This window comes from Panthera uncia, chromosome D1 (genome assembly GCF_023721935.1).
Source record: "Panthera uncia isolate 11264 chromosome D1, Puncia_PCG_1.0, whole genome shotgun sequence".
NCBI lineage: Eukaryota > Metazoa > Chordata > Mammalia > Carnivora > Felidae > Panthera > Panthera uncia.
The window spans coordinates 14,839,573-14,860,953 of NC_064808.1; the positions used below are offsets into that span (position 1 = coordinate 14,839,573).

The 21,381-nt window shown below is 43.9% G+C and overlaps 1 protein-coding gene across 2 annotated transcripts; it reads right to left on the bottom strand.

The window, feature by feature from the left end:
* Positions 1–357: 357 nt before the first annotated feature.
* Positions 358–20,661, bottom strand: DDB2 (damage specific DNA binding protein 2). Of its 2 annotated transcripts, XM_049647301.1 has the most exons (12): positions 20,415–20,661; positions 20,162–20,318; positions 18,886–19,022; positions 18,301–18,492; positions 4,983–5,128; positions 3,566–3,665; positions 3,301–3,478; positions 2,833–2,975; positions 2,513–2,602; positions 1,256–1,420; positions 1,066–1,111; positions 358–754 (listed from the first exon to the last, which is right to left on the bottom strand). In XM_049647301.1, exons 2-12 carry the CDS (start codon positions 20,286–20,288, stop codon positions 708–710), a joined length of 1,371 nt encoding a protein of 456 aa, XP_049503258.1. In that variant the 5' UTR covers positions 20,289–20,318; positions 20,415–20,661; the 3' UTR covers positions 358–707. The 2 variants fall into 2 exon arrangements, with proteins under 2 accessions (XP_049503258.1, XP_049503264.1); XM_049647307.1 differs by lacking the exon at positions 2,513–2,602 and having other exon boundaries at positions 20,415–20,659.
* Positions 20,662–21,381: the final 720 nt, after the last annotated feature.

Consider the following 21,381-nt stretch of genomic DNA (forward strand, 5'->3'; position numbering starts at 1 on the left):
TTGTCCCCCTGAAGCCACCATTAGAGTCAGACATAATGCTTCAGGCACCTTTGTCACCCTGCAGCTGGAGCAGGTCAGAAGGGTGTTTGTACTGGGGGGGGGGGGGGGGGAGTGAGTTGTACAGTTGTGACACTACGTGACACTACTATCCCAGTCGGCTAGGCTGGGGTCTCTAGGGACCAGAGTTAAATGTAGGTTGTAAGCTGGACAGCTTGTGGCTGTGGCCCAGAATAGGGCTAAGGCAGCGTCCAGAGAATGAAAGTTTTAGACTCAGTGCTGTTTCTGTGCCTTTTCTTCATTTTGGGGGGCCCAAGGAGCCCTTTGACCAGGTCAGTGCTGTAAAATCCACTCAGAAGCTCAGTTGGGTATGGTTTTATTGGCCATATCAATAGTGAGCACAAACTGAAAACCACTACCTGATCACTCTGCCACTGCACGTCAAAGAAAAGTACCTTGGCCCCAGGCTAGATAATAGCAAGGACCCTTGGGGCACCTGGGGCACCAACTCTGGAGAAGTTTCTGGATCTAAGTCCAGAGCAGTAACATGCCAGTGTCCCAGTCCCACAGTGTCCCATGCCACAGTGTCCCTGCTCCGACCCTAAGACTTGGATACCTTTGGCCCTTTAACACATAGCCGCCTCTTCTCACAGGATTTGTTCTCAGGTGGCTCCAAGCCCTTGCTTGGCCCACACCGTCATTAATGTGTCTCATTTCCGCATCCCAGCTTCCTGGCTCCAAATGAGAATGTGATAACCTAGGAGGAGTGAGACCAGTCTGACTTGCACCTTCCATTATCAGTCTCTGAGAACTTGGGGTTGGCCCAGGGAACCTAGGACTTGGTAAGGAAATACCAGGAAATTGGGACAGCAGCCAGGCATTGCCATGACCAGGACAAAGCAAGAGGCATGGAGGGCCCAGGCCAAAGAGTCCACGGTCTCCTGGTAGTCTTCTTTACTGACTCCTTCCCTGGGGTGACTGGTAGGGCTAAGCTGAGGAGAGCCTGCACTCAACCTTGGGGAGTAGGATAGGGCTTGGCCAGTCTGAGATACAACCTACTTCACTCACCCATCACAGAGGCCAGCGTGTCCCCCATGGGATTGAACTCATTGAGCTGCAGAGACAAGGGCATAAGCATGAGGAGAGGTTGAGGTACTGGGAGAAGGGCACATGAGGATAAATTTCTGGTCGTTTTTGGTCAGTAAAGTAGGTTGAATCCCTGCTTCCTCCCATCATTATTTGAGGGCCCAAACCTCACCGAAATGATACCAGAAGATTCTGGGTCATAGAGCTGATACATCATCTTCCCTGAGCTTCCATCAAACACATCAATGGTCCTTAATTCATGGGGGGTACAACTTTTGAAATTAGGATCTGGGTATCGGCCCACGACAATGAGGTTGTACCGAGGATGCCAGGTTGCCTAGGAGACGAAGAGTTGTCATGAGAGTAAATGCAGAGCACTATCAAGAGGGACATCAAAAGTACCTTTTGTCACTAGCAGTTGTTAATACAGTTGCCAGCAATTTAATAATGGAGATCAGACCCACATGAAACTATTGTATGTGCGTCTACCGTCCCAAATTTTTAATCCCAAATTGGCCTCTCTGGACCTTGGGACACCTTCAGGCCTTCTTTCTCTTTTGCACTTCCTGAGATCATACCAACTGAACAATGTTGTAACATCAGCTTTACCCAGACATTAACCAAAGAGGTAAGCCTACAACAAAGCAAAAAGTCTCTGGTAACCAAAAACCAAATAGGATGGAAGTTCTGAAGTAATCCCTCCATCAATGTGAACGATAAAGAGTTGAGCAGGAGATGGCTCGTGGCCAAGAAAGGGAAAGAAACCTATGTTCCCCAGATTACCCCACTCAAAACAAATCTGGCAGTTAGCTGGAATGACAGGTGGGGTTTTCCTAAGAAATCTCAAGGGAGTTTTGAAGGCGGAAAGACATGGTTAGCGGGAAGGATGAGGTGGTACATGCCACGGCTTGGACATCAGTCACAAGCCCACCTGGGAAGCTAGAAATTGGCCTGGCTGGTTACAAAGTGGGAGATGACACATGGATCAATGGGAACCAGCCAGTGATGAATGCTTGTTCTTAAGAGCTTGGGTTGGATTTGAGGTACGTGGGAGCCTCCCTAATACTAAATCATCACTGTTTATGTAGTACTTACCAGGCTCTGGGCATGTGCTTTAGGTATACTGATTCTTCCAACAACCCTATCGGTCAGATACTATTATTCCCTTTTTAGAGATGAGGAAACCAAGATCCAAAATTCAAGCACTTGCCCAAGGATTCTAACCGGAGGTTGTCAGCCTGCCTGAGGCTGGTGCCCCCACCACTATGCTGTCTTGATGAAAGAAGTAGAGACATGAAACCTGGAGGTCTGAAGAAAGGCTGTGGTTCTATAAAAGAACACAAAGCAGGAGAGCAGAGCAATGGGCAGAGCTGAGGCTGCCTGGGGGCATGGGCAGGAAGGAATCAGAAGACTTCAAGACCGTAAAAACCTTGGGGGCTGAGACTGGAGAAGTCATTAGCAAGGCTGAGGTCAGCAGGCACTGAAGTTTGAGGGCAGAACAGCAGGGAGATAGGCTGGGCTGAAAAAAAAACAAAAACGGGAAAAGAGCTTACAGGAGACAGAACCCAGCAAAGTGGGATTGTAGAAGGGGGACAGAAGGGACAAAGAGAGAGAGAGCCAGGGGAGAAGAGACTGCTTTGTGTGGGTGCAAGATGAGATCTGGGATTAGGGATTCCAGGTCTGGCCTTTCTCTGCCTTGGGCAGACCCAGTCTATCCCCATGTCCTAGCTCCCTGTCTTCATCACTTACCTTGATGGGCGTCAGGTGCTGGAAGTGGCGGTGAGGGTGTGGGATCAGGCTCGGGGGGCAGTCCCACTGGGAGGCCGAGTAAACACGGAGCTCACTCTTCTGGTCAGTGGTCAGGAGCTGGGCTCCGTCAGGACTGAAACAAGCTGGCGAGTGAAAAGCCCCAGAACTGAAGGAACCGCAGGCCCTCGTCCTGGCTGGTACAGGCCTTCTGCAGGGGCGCCCTCTTTCCCACTCCTCTCTAGACCCCGGGTGGAAGGGAGGAGGTGAATCTGGACTGTGAACAAAAACATTCTAGAAACTTAGCAGCTGTTGGGGACCACTAGTTTCAGAAAGTTTCCAAGATACCAACTTGGTTGATGCTATCAGGGTAAAGGGTTTGGCCTAGCAGCTTCTAAATGTTGAGGGGAGACCCCAGAAATGGTTGGATAGGCACCGTGTGCAGGAAGGATGAGGTCTGATATATCACACCTGCGTTGACAGGATGGCTATGCAGCAGCGAGTGGAGGCAGCTGGATTTCCCTTTAACCTGGCGCAGGTCCCAGATTTTCACTGTTTGGTCCACAGAGGCTGTGGCCAGGAGCCAATCACAGCATGGGTTCAGGGCCACATGGGTCACTTTCTTTTTGTGCATTCTCAGATTCCAAAGCTGCAGAGAAGGGCTTGGTTCAGGTGGGGTGCAGGGAGGCTGGGGGTAAGGGAAAGAAAGGGAAGACCAGGGCTCCAGAGAACGCACCTCCCTGCCGTCCATGTTCAGCAGGATCACATGTCCCACATTGTCGCCTGTGACCACCATTCGGCTTCTGGCAGACACATCCAGGCTGCAAAACCAGATGCTGGGGGGAGAGACTGCGCTATAAGATTCTTGGGGACAAAGGCAAGAGCCATTAACTGTTCCAGCTCTAACGTCTAACGGATAGATGTCCAATCAGTATTTGTTGAATAACTGAATAATTGTCTCACCACGGACTCCCAGTGAGGAACACTCTTACTTGTCTACCTTCCAGAGAGAGGGCACGAGGGTGATGAGGCTCAGAAATTTGTCCAGTTACTGCCGGGGCCAGGATCCTCAGCTGGTAGGAGTCCTTAAGAAGCTGTCCCTTAGAGCCATTAAGCAAGTCCCCAGGCCAGCCTGCCCCCTATAGCCCTGGGTTTTGAGGAAGACATGTTTATTGGTGTCTCTCTTCACTCTCTACCCTCTGGGCCAAAGGAGATGACAAATCAAAAAGGGACTGCCCAGCTCCGGTTGTCAGAGCTGGCGAGAAAAGAACTTCTGCCCTCTTCTGAGCATTTAGGGGAAAAAGCACAATTTAGGAGCTCTGTCTTGCTCTTTTGCTTCTCGGACTACTTGAGGACAAAGGGTTGGGATTGCTTCAGGGATCCTAATGCCCAGCCAGGAGATCTCAGATTCCTATTTTTCCTCTCAAACACTCAAATCCTTGCTACGGTGTCTTTTGTATCCCCTACAAATATCTTTCGGAGGGAGGGTTTCTTGTGGAAGAATAACATGGAGCTGAGTCTATCCCATCACTTGCCCTGATTGCTTGGTATTTCTTACCCCTGTGGGGCAGCCCAGGATAATGTCCAGTGCTAGTTAGAGCCTCCACAGCCTTGATTCCTTAGAGAACAGTTAGAGTCGTGTCTCTGGCTAGAAATCAAACTGACGCGTCTTTTGTAACTTCTCCAGCCACTTGCCCTTGGGGAGTCCAAAGTGCTTTATGGGCACAATTCTATCCCTTTAAGCTTCTATCAAAGAAGTGGTTGGGTCATTACAACTCAGGGATGTAGAGAATGAAATCTCAAATTCTTAGTTCCTGCTCCAACCTTTAAAAGTGGCTTTCTAGGCCAATGCCATGTTAACTAGTGAGAATCAAGGTCTAGTCTAATATATGAATGCCTTACAGAAGAGCTGAAGCCCTTCCCTCTCTGAGAAGAGCTGAGGTTCTAGAATACCTCACCGAAGCAGTAACCCACCTGGAACAGAGAAAGGCAGCTACAGGAAGTCTCAGAAAGAGAGGGAAGGGTGGAAAGGGGCTGCCACCTTGCTGGTCTTTCCCGTGCCAGGTTTGGGTAATACAAACGAGATCCAGAGGCTCTCATCAGAACTACACCGAGAGCCTAGAGGCCCTTTCCCTCCTAGTGAAGCCACTCACTTGCAGGTGTCTGAGCTGGTAAACACTCGGAGCGTGTTGCCTTTAAAGTCTTGCAGCCTAGTTGTTCCCTCCATTGAGGAGGTGAAAAACTGGTTGGTATCAAGAGGGTTAAACTTCAGCCCAGTGACGCTCCCTCCAGCTCCAATCTAACATAAGGAAGAGAAAAACCAGTGAGTGAAGATGGCCCAGGAGAAGGATGAAGCCTGGGTGCACGGAGTCTGCCGACCAGACAGCCGGGCAGGCAGCACGTGCGGCCAGGCCGGCCGAGAGGCCTGGACGCAGGCATGCGCTCCATGGGACTCTTCATTACTTAAGGTTTTAGTTTTAATTGAATTAAAAAAAAAAAATTAACATACGGTACATTTGGTTGTTTTTACCACACACTTCTATGGATGTGAAAACACAAGAGTATAGATTTGAATAACCACCACCCAAATCAGGATGCAGAACAGTTCCATCCCCTCAAAAAAGCTCCCTGTGCTCTCCCCTCGTGGTCACACCCCTTCTCCTCCTGTCACCCCTCGGCCACTGTGGATCTGTTCTCTATCACTGTGCTATGGTTTTGCCTTTAATAGATTGTCGTATAAATGAATCATACAGTATTCATCTCACTCAGCATAATGCCCCTGAGATGCACCCAAGTTACTATGTATACCCAGAGCTCATTCCATTTTATTGCCAAGCATTCCATTATGTGGATGTACCATGGTTTGTTTATTGCCCAGCGCTCTTTAGAAGAGCTTCAGCTCGGAACAGTGCCTGGATTAGGTGGGCAGGAGTCAGATCTGAACTCCTTCCTATTTTTTCCAGATATTCCAGACAATGATGATGAAAATAATCATAACATCAAAAAACATAACCTTATTAAGTGCTTCTTATGTATCAGGCACAGTTTTAAGAACTTTACACCCTCAAGAGCCCCTTCTCTACTTCTTAAGCTGCCGCTATCCCAGCCTCACAGACCCGTACAAGGCCTCTTACACAACATCCACTTGGCTCACTCAGCATGCTAACTGGCACATCCTATCTCCTCTATAAAGGTGATGATGGTCCGCCAAACACTTATTGCTGTGATAATCTTCTGCTCCCAACAGTTGAGTCCTGTGCTCACTAAGGCTTCACCGTGTTTGCTTTTTTTTTTTTTTTTTTAATATTTATTTATTTTGAGAGAGAGAGCGAGCATGCATGCAGGGGAGGGACAGAGAGGGAGGAAGAAAGAGAATCCCAAGCAGGCTCCGCGCTCTCTGTCAGTGCAGAGCCCGACGCGGGGCTCGATCTCTCAAGCCGTGAGATCATGACCTGAGCCGAAATCAAGAGTCAGATGCTCAACCGACTGAGCCACCCAGGCACCTCCAAAATAAATGTCTTTAAAGAAAAGTTTCTGAAGTCAATGGAGAGCTATCAAGGCATCAAGGACTTGAAGACCAACATCCCAGAGAAAGAAGCAGAAAGATGGACCTGACGTTTGGATGCTGCTTTACCCCTTGAGGTCTATGCAGATTAGAAGGCTGTGGCTTTGAAGCAGAGAAACCAAACTGCAGACAAGCTGATATGAAAGTGGTAGGTGGCTTCAAGGCTGAGAAGCTGGGCTGCGGTTTTGCCAGTCTCACACGGCAAGAGAGGCAGAACTGGAGCTCAGACTTGCCAAGAAGGAGAGGTCTTAGAAAAAAACCCCAGCTTTTAGTTAAGATCCTAGACACTCTCGAAATAAGAGCAAACTAGAAATAGCCTGACCCTCACAAAACCTGAAGTCCAGATTCAAATAATTTTAAACTCATTGGATTGAGATGATCTGATGGAGAAAAAAAAATTGTCTCTAGAGGAAAACATCACGACCCAAAACTCAAAATTATCTCTACAAGTTTTTATATGCAATATTTGGCATTACATCTAAAATCATCCGGCATATCAAAAGATAAGGCCAAATAAACAAAAATGAAGAGGAAAAAACAACATTTGAAAGATATAGGAGATACAGATATTGGAGCTGTTATATATAGGCTTTAAAATAATTGTGATTAGGCACCTGGCTGGCTCAGTCATTGGAACATCTGACTCTTGATCTTGGGGTCATGAGTTCAAGCCTGATGCTGGGCATGGACCCTACTTAAATACATACATACATACCTACACACACAAAATAATTGTGATTAAAATACATTTTTAAAAATAGACCTAATTTTAAAATGGACAAAGGATTTGAACAGACATTTTCCCAAAGACATGCAAATGGCCAGGAGCACATGAAAAGATGCTCAACATCATTAGACATCATGAGATACTATTTCACACCCTCTGGGATGGCTATAATAAAAAAGATAGACAATTAGAGATGTCTGGGTGACTCAGTTGGTTAAGCATCTGACTCTTGATTTCAGCTCAGGTCATGATTCAGTTTGTGAGATCAAGCTCCACATCAGGCTCTGTGCTAATAATGCAAAGCCTGCTTGGGATTCTCTCTCCCCCTCTCTCTCTGCCCCTCATGCTCTCTCTCAAAATAAATAAACATTAAAAAAAAAAAGATAGACAATTACAGGTGGTGAAAAGACAACCCATAAAATGGGAGAAAATATTCGCATACTGTATCTGATAAGAAGTTAATATCAAAAAATATAAGGAACTCTATAGCAAAAAACAAAACTCTCCCCCAAATAACCTCGTTAAACAATGGGCAAGGGACCTAAATAAACATTTCTCCAAAGAAGACATACAAATGGCCAACAAGTATGTGCAAAGGTGCTCAACATCACTAATCCTGACATCAGGGAAATGCAAATCAAAACTACAATGAGCTATATCACCTTAAACTTGCTAGAATAGCTATTATCAGGGGCGCCTGGGTGGCTCAGTTGGTTAAGCACTGACTTCGGCTCAGGTCATGATCTCATGGTTTGTGATTTCGAGCCCTGCTTTGGGCTCTGTGCTGACAGCTCAGAGCCTGGAGCCTGCTTCAGATTCTGTGTCTCCCTCTCTCTCTGCCCCTCCCCAACTCTCTCTCTTTCAAAAATAAATAAATAAACACGAAAATAAGAAAAAAAAAGAATGCTATTATCGAAACAACAGAAGATAACAGGTACCAGCAAAGGGGTAGAGAACAAGGTACTCTTGTACACTGTTGATGGGAATGTAAGTTGGTAGAGGCAATGTAGAAAACAGCATGGGGGTTCCTCAGAAAATTTAGAAATACCATGTGATCCAGTAATCCCACTTCTGGGTATATATCCAAAGGAAATGAAATAAGCTTCTCAAAGTGTTATCGTCCCTCCTGTGTTCACTGCAGCATTATTCACAGTAGCCAAGATAGGAAAACAACCTCAGTGTCTGTAGACAGATGAAGAGATACAGAAAATGTTGTATGTATATAAATGGAATATTATTGAGCCTTTAAAAAGAAGGAAATCCTGCCATTTGTGACAACCAGGATGAACCAGGAGGATGCTATGCTAAGTGAAATAAGTCAGACACAGAAAGACAAATACTGCATGATCTTACTTATATGTGGACCCTAAAGAGATGGAACTCATAAAAGCTGAGTAGAATGGTGGTTGCCTAGGGGCTTGGGGCTGGAGGAGATGTTGATCCAAGGTACAAAGTGTCAATTATGCAGGATGAGTGAGTTCTGGAGTTCTAACGGACAGCACGGTGACTACAGTTATTAACAGTATGTTATATGTTTGAAATTTACTAGGAGAGTTGATCTTAAATGTTCTCAGCTCGTTGCACGCACACAAGGCAATATGTGAGGTGATGAATTAGCTTGACCATGGTAATCATTTGCAAGTACATATATGTTAAAACTTCACACTGTACACCTTAAATATGTACAATTTTTATTCATCAATTATACCTCAATAAAGCTGGGAAAAAACCCACAAATGTTGTTAAGGATGTGGAGAAGTTGAAGCCCTCCTACGCTGCTGGTGGGAATGTGAAATGGAGAAGTCGCTCTGGAAAACTGTTTGGCAGTTCCTCAAAAACTTAAACATAAAGTTACTGCGTGTCCCATCAATGTACACTCTTGGGCATATAGGCATATACCCAAGAGAAATGAATAAGTATGTTCACATGAAAACTTGAACACAAATATTCATAGAAGCATTATCCATAATAAAAGAAGGCTAAAAATCAATGATTCAAACATCTATCTCAAGAAGGTATGAAAGTAACAGGAAAATAAAGCAGGAGATTGAGTAGAAATGAATAAAACAGAAAACAAATATACTGTGGGAAAATTCACAAACAAAAGTTGGTTCAACGAAAATACTACTAAAATTGATAAATCCCTGGTGAGACTGACCAGAGAGAAGTCACAAATAACCAATGTAATAGATCAAAAAAGGGACATCAGTAGAAATCTTAGACATTTTAAACAATAATAAGAGGATATAATAAACAATCTTATGCCAATAAATTCGAAAACTTAGATGAAATGGGGAAATCCCTAGAATTTGCTAAACTGACGGAAAATGAAAGAGAAAATCAGAATAGTCTGATTAAAGGCATTGTATTCACAACTAAAAATGTTCTTGCAAAGTAAATTCCAGATCCTGGTAGCTTCACTGTTGAATACACTAAACATTTAAGGAAGAAATAATATCAGTCTTTTGTTGTTGTTGTTTTCCAACCATCTCAAACTCTTCGAAAAGTTGCAAGACTAGCACAAAGAACTGCTTTTATGGAAGCATTTGATAATAAATTACCAGCTTGATGTCCAATCACCCTCAAATACTCTACTGTGTATTTCCTATGCAGAACATTCTCCTATGTAACCACAATAAGACCATCAAAACTTAGGGGTGTCTAAAGCAGTTCTAACTCATAGAAACAGAAAGCATTAATTGTGGTCGCCAAGGGCTGAGGGAAGGGGAAAATGAGGAACTTATCCGATGGGTATACAGTTTCAGTTTTACACAATGAAAAAGTTCTAGAGTTCTGTTATATAATAATGTGACTATAGTTAACACTACTGTACACTTAAAAATGTTTCGGTGATTGGGGTGTCTGGGTGGCTGAGCTGGTTAAGTGTCCCACTCTTGATTTTGACTCAGGTCATGATCTCACAGTTCGTGAGTTTGAGACTGGTGTCAGGCTCTGAGCTGACAGCATGGAGCCTGCTTGGGATTCTCTTGCTCCTTCTCTCTCTGCCCCTCCCTCACTCACGCGCGCGCGCGCACACACACACACACACACACACACACTTTTTCTCTCTCAAAAAATAAATAAACTTAGAAAAATGTATGTATATAGGGGCACCTGGGTGGCTCAGTCAGTTAAGCGTCTGGCTCTTGACTTCAGCTCAGGTCATGATTTCATGGTTTGTGGATTCAAGCCCCATGTCGGGCTCCACACTGATAGTGCAGAGCCTGCTTGGGATTCTGTTTTCCTCTCTCTGCCCCTCCCTCGCTCATACAGTCTCTCTCTCTCTCTCTCTCTCTCTCTCTCAAAATAAATAAACTTAAAACAAATATATATATATATATTTTTTTTTTTTTTAAATGTTCAGTGATAAATGTTATGTGCTTTTACCATGATTTTTAAGAAGCAGTATTACTTGCTGGAGATGATAAAATTGGAAAGGTTTTAAGAAATGAGAAAAAAAGAAAATTTAAGTGAAAAATTGGAATATAATTAATAAACCAAAACAAACACACAAAATCAATTGGTGTAGCTTATCACATTAGGAGAATAAAGGGGAAAAATCATATGCTGATCTCAAGAGATACAAAAAAGTATTTGATGAAATACAATTTCATTCACAAGAGCTTCTGGCAAACCAGAAATAAAAGGGGAATTTACATAATCTGATAAGGGATATTAAAAAACAGACAATTTTAAAACACAAACAAGCTCCCATGTATATACCCAAAAGAAGTAAAAACAGGTATTCAAACAAAAACTTGTACATGTATATTCACAGCAGTTGCATTCATAATAGCAAAAGGTGGAAACAACCCAAACGTCCATCAACAGATGACTGGATAAATGAAATGTGGCAAATCCGTATGATGGACCATTATTCAGCTATAAAAAAGTAATGAAGTACTGATCCATGCTACAACATAGATGAACCTTGAAAACATTATGCTAAATGAAAGAAGCCAGACCCAAAAGGAAAAATATTGCATGATTCCATTTATATGAAGTACCCGAATAGTCAAATTTTTAAATATTTTTTTAATGTTTATTTATTTTTGAGAGACAGAGATAGTGAGGGGGGGAGGGGCAGAGAGAGAGAGGGAGACACAGAATCAGAAACAGGCTCCAGGCTCTGAGCTGTCAGCACAGAGCCCGACGTGGGGCTTGAACTCACGGACCACAAGATCATGACCTGAGCCGAAGTTGGACGCTCAACCGACTGAGCCACCCAGGCGCCGCAAATACTCAAATTTTTAGAGACAGAAGGCAGATTAGTGCATATAGGGGAGGGTAATAGAGTCTTTGTTTAATGGTACAGAGTTTTATTGTGGGAAGATGTACAAGTTCCAAAGATGGTTGTGGTGATAGTTGCACAACAATGTGAAAGTACTTAATGCCACTGAATTGTACACTTAAAATGGTTAAAATGGGGAGACGCCTGGCTGGCTCAGTCAGTTAAGCATCCGACTCTTGGTTTCAGCTCGGGTCATGATCTTGCAGTTCGTGGGTTTGAGCCCCACATCAGGCTCTGCACTGACTGTGCAGAACCTGCTTAGGATTCTCTCTCTGTCTCTCTCTCTCTGCCCCTCCCACATCTCTCTCTCTCTCTCTCTCTCTCTCTGAAAACAAATTAACTTTAAAATTTTTTTAAAAATGAAATAAACTTTTAAAAACTGGTTAATTTTATGTTATGTGTATTTTACAATAGAAAGTAGAAGAAATCATGCTCAATGATAAAATATAAAAGCCTTCTATGATCAAGAATAAGACAAGCATGTCTGCTAGAGTCAATATTCAGCAATGTACTAGAATAAGACAATGGAACAAGGCGAAAAAGAAGTATAAGAATAGTAAAGAAAGAAACCCAACTCTTGTGACTTGTAGGTGACAAGACTGTGTAGGACAAAAATGTTAAATCCTCAGATAAACTATTAAAATTAATGGGAATTTCTGTTCCCAACCATGATGGAGTGTCAGAAAACAGGTATATCTTCCTGTCTTAAACAACTAAGAAAATGGACAAGAAAAGTGAAATAGGTTCTCAGAGATTAGACAGCAGGCAGCACAAGACAGGAGGCAAGCAAGAGATAGTCCTACAACTGTCCCAGGTTAGCACTTGGAGAAAGTATCCAGGCAGCAAGACCGAGAGGGAGGACACACACAGCCTAGCAGTCTCACTGAGTTGAGAAGACAGAATTTTAGGAAAGCCAACATAGCAAGAATTTGTGGGCAAAATTCTGGGGAGGAGACACACAGAGGGAACATTCTGGAGATTTTCACAAGGATCCCCTCAAGTCTTTTGGGTAAGTATTAATGTGTAAATGGGTATGAGGAAACTACCCAAGGCTGGGAGGGGAGTGGGGAGAAGCACCATGGATAAATAGGGGAGAATCCTCAGAATAGTCTGTATTCTCACCATCCAGAATGAAAAGACTTAATATACAGAACATTGAGTCTTCAGAAGAGTATTGCCTCAGGATGAGGCCAACTTATACCTAGACTATAGGCTTCCTTAAACCCATGCTGACTGGGGTAGATTAAATAATGGTCCCCAAGATGTCCATGCCCTAATCCATAGACTCCATGAATAATACTCTAGATGACAAAAGGGATTGTGCATATGTGGTTAAGTTAAGGATATTGAGATGGGGAGATTATTTTGGATTGTCTGGGTGGGACTGATATAATCGAAATCAAATGGTCTTTATAAGAGCAACACAGGGGGAGTCAGTCAGAAAAGAAAGCAATGTGATCACAGAAGCAGAAATTGCAGTGATGCACTTTTAAGATGGAAGAAACCACAGCTCAGGAGTTCAGATGGCCACAAGAAGCTGAAAAAAGCAAGGAAACAAATTCTCCCCTCAGAAACTTGAGAAAGAACCAGCCTTGCCAACATGTTGACATTTGTTCAGAAAAATCATTTCAGATTTCTGACCTCCAGAACTGTAAGAGAATAAAATTGTTTTGTTGTAAGATACCAAGACTGTGATAATCTGTTATAGAATCAAGAGGAAACTAATATAGTAACTATATTAACAAAGCTTAAAAGCAAGCCTTGAAGGTATCAAACTGGTTATAAGTACCTGTGTCCCAGAACAAAGCCCAACAATATTTAAAAGAATACAACAAAATCCAACATCCAGCAATGTAAAATTCACAATGTCTGGCATCCAATGAGAAATTACCAGGCATGCAAAGAAGCAGGAAAATAGAACTTATAACCAGAAGAAAGCTCAGTGAATACAAACACCCTTACAAGTGACACAGATGATAGAATTAAGCAAAAACATTGAAACAAGTGAAACATTGAAACAATATAAACATATTCTATATGGTCAAGAAAAGTAGAAGAAGTAATGAACATGAAAAAAGAAATGGAAGATATTTTAAAAGGCCTAAATTAAGCTTCTAGAGATGATATACAGTATCTGAAAAGAAAAATACATTGGATGGGATTAATAGCAGATTAGATGTAGACGATCAATGAAGTTGAGACATGCGGTAGAAGCTATGCAAAATAAAATGAGGGGGAGGGGATTAAAAAATAAAGTGTTAATCAATGACCTGCAGGACAATACCTAGTAGCCTAACATGTATGTAATTGGAGTCCCAGAGGCAGAAAAAAAAAAAAAAAGAGGGGAGAAACTATTTGAAGAAATGATGACCTAAAATTTTCCAAATTTGATGACAAACCCATAGATCCAAGAAGTTCAGTGAACCCCAAACAGGAGAAACATATAGAAAAACACACCAAACAAATCACAATCATTTTTATTTTTATTTAAAAAAATTTTTTTTCAATGTTCATTTATTTTTGAGAAAGAGAGAGACAGAGTGTGAGTGGGGGAGGGGCAGAGACAGAGGGAGACACAGAATCAGTAGCAGGCTCCAAGTTCTGAGCTGTCATCACAGAGCCCAACATGGGGCTTGAACTCACGAACTGTGAGATCATGACCTAAGCCAAAGTTGGACGCTTAAGCAACTGAGCCACCAGGCACCCCTATTTTTATTTTTAATGTTCATTTATTTATTTTGAGAAAGAGAGAGAGTGTGCATGTGAACAGGGAAGGGGCAGAGAGAGAGAATCCTAAGCAGGCTCCCCGCTCAGCACAGAGCTCGACAGAGGGCTGGATCTCACCAACCAACAACCGTAAGATCATGACCTGAGCTAACATCAAGACTCGGGTGCTTAACCACCTGAGCCATCTAGGCACCCTCACAATTATTTTTTTTTAAATAAGTCTCTCTGCTCCTTCCCTGCTTGCACGCGCTCTCTCTCTCTCTCTCAAAATAGTAAGTATACTTATTTACTTGGGTAAGATACAGAATCTGAAGCAGGCTCCAGACTCTGAACTGTCAGCACAGAGCTGCACATGGGGCTCAAACTCAAAAAGTGTGAGATCGTGACCTGAGCAGAAGTCGGACACTTAACCAACTGAGCCACCCAGGCGCCCCAAAGATCATTTTATAATAAGAGTAAAACTAAGTTATCTTCATTTTGAAAATGTAATGTGTTTCCTTGCCAAGGGCCTGAAGATGTAAAGGTCAGAGCCAAGGTCAGAGGACAAAAGAAGTGACAGAATGAGGCACTGCTTCTCCTCCAGTCACTGGTGCCAAATCAACTTTCTGTCAGTATCTGGGAGTAAAGACAGGCAGTTCTCCAGACCACCATACCCTTCTTCTGTTCCAATCTAGCGTCTTGCTAATCCAAAATTCAAATGTCCAGGCCAATCTCCACCATGGTGTGAGGAAACATCACTTAAATGCACATTATAATAAAGGGTGATGTAAACCAAAAGCAGTCTCAGCCTGGCACAAGTTCAAAGCAGATGTCATTCTCCTTTTGGTCAGGTGGCTCTTCCCTGAGGACACCCTTAGGTACTTCTTAAATTTCTCTATTCCCATGTCCTAGATTCCCAGGGGAAAAAACCCAAACAAAACAAATCTCTTCCTGCCTGAGTTCTGGGCTTTGACTTCAATTTAAAACTGCCCCTTCTGGTGGTCACCTGTCTCACCAGCTGGGCAGGAAGCCAAACTCTGGGCACAGCATTTCTCTGGCTGCCTTTCTTCTGGCTTCAAGCACCTGTTTTCTTGAACATCCATCTCATCCCAAGGCTGTCTAACCTGGCCTTTTCTGATGGGCTGCTCTGGAGCCTCCACTTAAGAAAACTCATCCTGGGTTCACCACTGGCCTTGTCTGTCTCTTCTATTCCACTTCTGGGTATATGCCCAAAAGAACTGAAAGCAGGGACCTGAAGAGAGATTTGTACACCCATGTCCATAGCAGCATTATTCACAACAGCCAAAAGGTAGAAGCAACCCAAGTGTCCATCAACTGATCAATGGATAAGCAAAATGTGGTATATACATGAAGTGGAATATTACTCAGCCTTAAAAAGGAAATTCTGACACCTGCTACAACATGGATGAGCCCAGAGGACATTATATGAAGTGAGATAAGCCAACAGATAAATATTGTATAGTTCCACTTATATGAGATACTCGTGAGAGTGTCAAAATCATAAAGACAGAAAGTAGAATGGTGGTGGCCAAGGACAGGAAGAGGGAAGAATGGGGAGTTAGTGTTAGTGGGTACAGAATTTCACTTTTGCAAACACTTTTGCAGTTTTACCTTCTGGAGACTGGCTACACAAGAATTCCGATATACTTAACACCACTGGACTATACACTTAAAAATGGTCAAAGACGGTACGTTTTGTTTTGTGTATTTCATCACAATTTTTAAAAATCAGAACATTTCATGTAAAAAAAAATATCAAGATTTCAGGGTTCATTTGAAAAAATCAAACCTGATACCACGAGACCTAGATTCTTGCCTGTCAACCATCTCCTGTTTACCACTGATCCCATCATCTATCACTCTTCTTTTTCTTTGGCTTCTTAAGGCCTGTGAGTCTGTGGCTGCTGCTCTAAGCCCAGAGTGTCACTTTTTACAGTAGAGTCCTCCATTTGCCAGCCCCCATCTGGGCAAATGAAAGGTTTTCTCTTTTCAAAAATGAACTATCTGGACCTCATCAAAATAAAAAGCTTCTGCACAGTGAAGGAAACAATCGGCAAAACTAAAAGGCAACTGATGGAATGGAAGAAGATATTTGCAAATGACATATCAGATAAGAGGTTAGTATCCAAAATCCATGAAGAACTTACCAAATTCAACACCCAAAAAACAAATAATCCCAAATAATGAAGAAATGGGCAAAAGACACAAACAGACACTTCTCCAAAGACATCCAGATGGCTAACAGACACATGAAAAGACGCTCAACGTCACTTATCATCAGAGAAATACAAATCAAAACCACAGTGAGATACCACCTCACACCAGTCAGAGTGGCTAAAATTAAGACCTCAGGCAACAACAGATGTTGGCGAGGATGCGGAGAAAGAGGATCTCTTTTGCACTGCTGGTGGGAATGCAAACTGGTGCAGCCACTCTGGAAAACAGTATGGAGGTTCCCCAAAAGATTAAAAATAGAACTACTCTATGATCCAACAATTACACTATTAGGTATTTATCCAAGGGATATAGGTTGCTGTTTCGAAGGGGCACATGCACCCCAATGTTTACAGCAGTGCTATCGACAATAGCTGAAGTATGGAAAGAGCCCAAATGTCCAACAACAGATGAATGGATAAAGAAGATGTGGGGTGTGTGTGTATATACACACACACACACACACACACACACACACACACACACACACAATGGAGTATTATTACACAGCAATCAAAAAGAATGAAATCTTGCCATTTGCAACTACATGAATGGAACTAGAGGGTATTCTGCTGAGCGAAATTAGTCAGTCAGGGAAAGACAAATATCATATGACTTCACTCATATGAGGAATTTAAGATACAAAACAAATGAACATAAGGGAAGGGAAGGAAAAATAATATAAAAAAGGGAGGGGGACAAAACATAAGAGACTCTTAAATACAGAGAACAAACCGATGGTTGCTGGAGGGTTGTGGGTGGGGGGATGGGCTAAATGGGTAAGGGGCATTAAGGAATCTACTCCTGAAATCATTGTTGCACTACATGCTAACTAACTTGGATGTAAATTAAAAATAAATAAATGAATAAATAAATAATTATAAAAATAAATAAATAAACTGGCAATATTAGAGCTGAAAAAATAAATAAATAAAAATAAAGGTCTTCTTTTTGGTAGAGGGGCCAACACCTTCACCCCTCAGCAATTGATGATAAACACTAACACGATTAAGGCCATCCCTAGAAAGCGCTATGCCAAACTTTGCCCCGAACACACTCTGCTTGTCCTTTTTCTCTCCATTTACCTAAATATTATTCCTCCTCACTCCCCACTCATCCATGAGCCTTCTCTGTTGACTCTAATTCACAAGGGGTTCTTCCTTCTCTCACATTCTGTAGCATTTAGCATCTATATTGCAAGTTATCTTGTATGTATATATCCCATCTACCCAGTTATACTTCAAGGCCCTCACTCATTCAACAAATATAATAAAGCAGCTACTACTCTAGGCCAAACATTGTTCGAGGCACTGGGGATATGGCAGTAAACCAGAAAGACAAGGTCCGTCTTATCGTGGAGCTTACTTTCCAAAGACATTTGTATGGGCAAAGACACTCAAATAAGTGAAACATTTCAGATATTGATAAACATTGTCGGTGGGGGAAATGAAGCAGGGTAATGAACCAGAGTGAATGAGTCAAGTAGAGACTACTTTAGACAGAGTGGTCAGCGAAAGCTGTTTGAAGAAATACACCAAGTCAAGACCTGAATGGTCATGGCTGAAGGGAGGCAGCCATGAGAAAACCAAGACAAAGAGCACTCCAGTCAAAGAGAAAAGCAAGAGAAATGACGCAGTTTTAGGAATAGAAATAGCTTGTGTGGCTAAAGCATAGGAAGTGAGGAAAGACAGCAGAAGATGAGGGCAAGAGAAAAGAAGGGGCTCGGATTCTGTTCTATGTGATAACTTACAACAGGGTGACCAACATTTTATACCTTCTAATATTTTAAGGGCTGGCACTCAATGAAGATTTGAGTATCATCACCATTTCCTTGTTTGAAAATACCTAGTTACTTTGATCCCAGTCATCTCCTTGTTACTGGATAATTCTCCATCCCTTCAACAAACACTTCTTCAGCACTATTGTCTGGCACAGGGAACTGCTCACCCCTTTAATGAAGGTGGGTTTGTCCTTTATGCCAAAGTTCCAGAGCATGATATCTCCCCCTTTGGAACCCACAGCCAGGGTGCTGGGGTGAGTTGGGTGCCATGCCAAGGATGTGGCCCTCCTGTCAAAAGGGGCAGCCTTTTGGAATATCCGGTAAGAAGCCAGAGAATGCACAAAGGACTGCTGGAGACCCTGACACAGAGAAAAAAGAATTAAGTTGAGTTAAAATCCAAGTCCTGGGTAAACTGTCAATCTCTGCCTCCTCCATAGATGAGCCCTAGAGCCAAGTCCTCCCCCCCCCCCCCCCCCCAAAGGAAAGTGAACTGCCTGGCTCTGTGTGTGAAAATATTTGCAATGTGCATGAACTAATCTTGGAAAGCAAGGGGGCAGAGTGCATTCCAGATGGGACCTTTACAGCATAAGACTTTTCTACTTGGCTGAATGCCCAGTAGGTCAGTCACCAAGGTAGAGGTGATCTGACCACTCTGACAACCCGCTGAACCAACCGAGCATCTAATTTTAGAACATCCCAATAGTAAAAAGGTACGAGGGAAACTCGAGCACTTCAGCCAGGAAATGCCTCACCTGCTGTAGTGATGGCCAGGCAACTTTGCCCAGCTTATGGTGGTGAAGGGCCCTGACGATGCTGGTGTATGATGGCGGGACCTGAAGGCTAGCCAACCCCGCCCAAAGGCAGCCTGAGTCAAATCTTCTGCTAGAACCTGCCAAGCAGAACAGACACATATTTTCCTCTCTGCTCTCACGCACGGAAGGGTTTCCTGCTGAAATCTCAGAAAGAAAGCTTTGTTGTTCCATTCTACATAGCCAATCTCTCTCATTACCTCTTAAGGCCTTTCCATGGTCTGCTCAGTCTCAGCCAGCACAAAATATAGTGAGTAGGGATTCAGCCCCTTGCCCCAAACACTCCCCCAGTAGTAATTCTGAAGTGAAGCTAAATATGAAATAATATGAAAACAAACCCTCGCAGGGTTTCTGAGAACGGAACCAAAGAAACACCCAAGAATAAAGTATACACAGAACTCTTCCCAGTAGGTTGGAAAACTCATGGTAGGGTTCGGTGACAATTTAAAAATCACATATCATGTAAAATAAAAAGATTTTAGGGTAGCATGGTAGAAGTGACTGGGAAAAGAAGTATCTTTAAATCCTATATTAAAATAATGTAGAGGTGACCAGTTGTTCGCCCCAAGTCCAATCTGTTCTTTGGGAAACCAGCAGGATCCAGAGGGTCTGGCCTGGCTACTTTTGGAGAGATAGATCCACTTAGAATAGGAATAAAGATGTACTTGAGGATCTGGTTTCTATGAATCCAGCCTCTTGACAACCGATTAATTCCTTTTTCTTAGGGACAAAAAACACTTCATCAACAACACCCTGCTCCAGTGTTTTGTGCCCCCCCCCCCCCAATCCTTATAGCCCCAGGTTCAAGCCCCAATAAACCTCAGAGAATGAGTTTTCTAAGGAAGGAAATTGAAGATTCTCACAGCGGAAACCAAGGACACACAGCTAGCAACCATGACTACCGAAATTCACCACACGCACCACCAGGCAAGGTAGGATTATTTTAAGCAGTCCTCAGTGTGTAAAAATCCTGGTACACAGGAATTTGAAAAGTCCGTTGTGTCTTATGTAATGGAGCTCATCTGCCTCTTCCCATCACCTGAGAGGGGTTAAGCCCAAGCTCTGTGGTGTCAAAGGACCTGCGGAAAAATGCACAGCCCAAGGCATCCTTAAAACTTGGGATAGCCTCAGGAAACCAACAGCACCCACCCCCCACTCCAGCCTCCTGCGTGAGAACCCCCAAAGGCGGAATTATTAAAGCAGCAGGCGCAGGCAGTACCGGGGCCCTTCACACAGAGCTTCTTGGCCTCGGGCTCCAGCTCCCGGGGGCTTCTGCTCCTCCTGCTCTTGGGGCGCACAACCACCTCGGGGGTCTTCTGGGTTTCTGGGCGTTTCCTGGGAGCCATCGCGTCCTCCGTGCGAAAGGGTATTGTGCCCTATGCCGAGATCAAGGAGGGAAGATTGAGAAGCCTCTGGGGAGAAACTAGGCGGGGACCAGGGAACTAAGCCAACTTCCCGCCAAACAGCCTCACCGCGTTCAATCTGGCTTCCTGCTCCGGCCCGCCCCCTCTCAGAGAGGCACGCGAGGGGAGGGGCTCATGGGCTCCCTAGAGAAAGACCCAACGCCTGGCCTCTAAATTGGGCGCGTTGGTGCTCATCAGCTGATCTGCCAGAAATAAAGATGGCCGCCATGGCTAGAGCAGCCAACTTGAAGCCTCTTCAGACACCGCGTTGCCAGGCCTCAGCCAGTCCACAGGAGACCAGGTGCCAATCAAGGCTTCGGCTCCGCCTTCCCTGCCTTTTAATTGGTGATCACGCCCTTTCGGGCTTTAGGATTGGCTGGTCCTGGACATAGGCGGCTTTGTAGAAAGCTCGCCACCGCCCTGTGGTGGAAGTCGAGCTCTTCCCGCCCGCCTGCTTTGCCATAGGTGTCCGCGCTTCTGTTTCCTCACCTCCCCCGAATGTCAGCTTTTCTGTGCAGAGTGGTTGAAACTTGCAGCTTTCAACTAAATTTTCCCTAAACCTGCTGAGTGTCCGCCTAGGGAGTAAGGGATGGGCTGGAGGGCGTGTAGGCTAATCAGGCTTAGAGGTCTTGTGCCCTGACTTAAGCCAAAGTCCTGGGCATTGGCCCTCGTGGGTGACCCTCCGCACGGCCCCAGAGGAGACAGTTCACATGCATCCTACTTCCTGCGACGATGAGCCAGGCAGGAGCTTCTGTTAGTGGGGGACTGCTGGGCTTTTCATGCTATCCGCCAGGCTCTTTGGAAGGGTGAGAAGAGACAACAATGCATTAACGGCAGATCCTCTACTAAAGGTCAGTTAGGGACAGAAGACATTTCCAAAAGTAACACTTGGGAAGAAATGAATGCTCCAAAAGAAAAATTCGAACATGGTTTCTTAATGGAAAGATGGGAAGATAAAAGGTCAGAGTGTTAAAAAGGGGAAAGGCAAGCTGGTGGCTTTTCCATTGCTGGCTTGTGGCTGTGTTTTCAGAGCTGT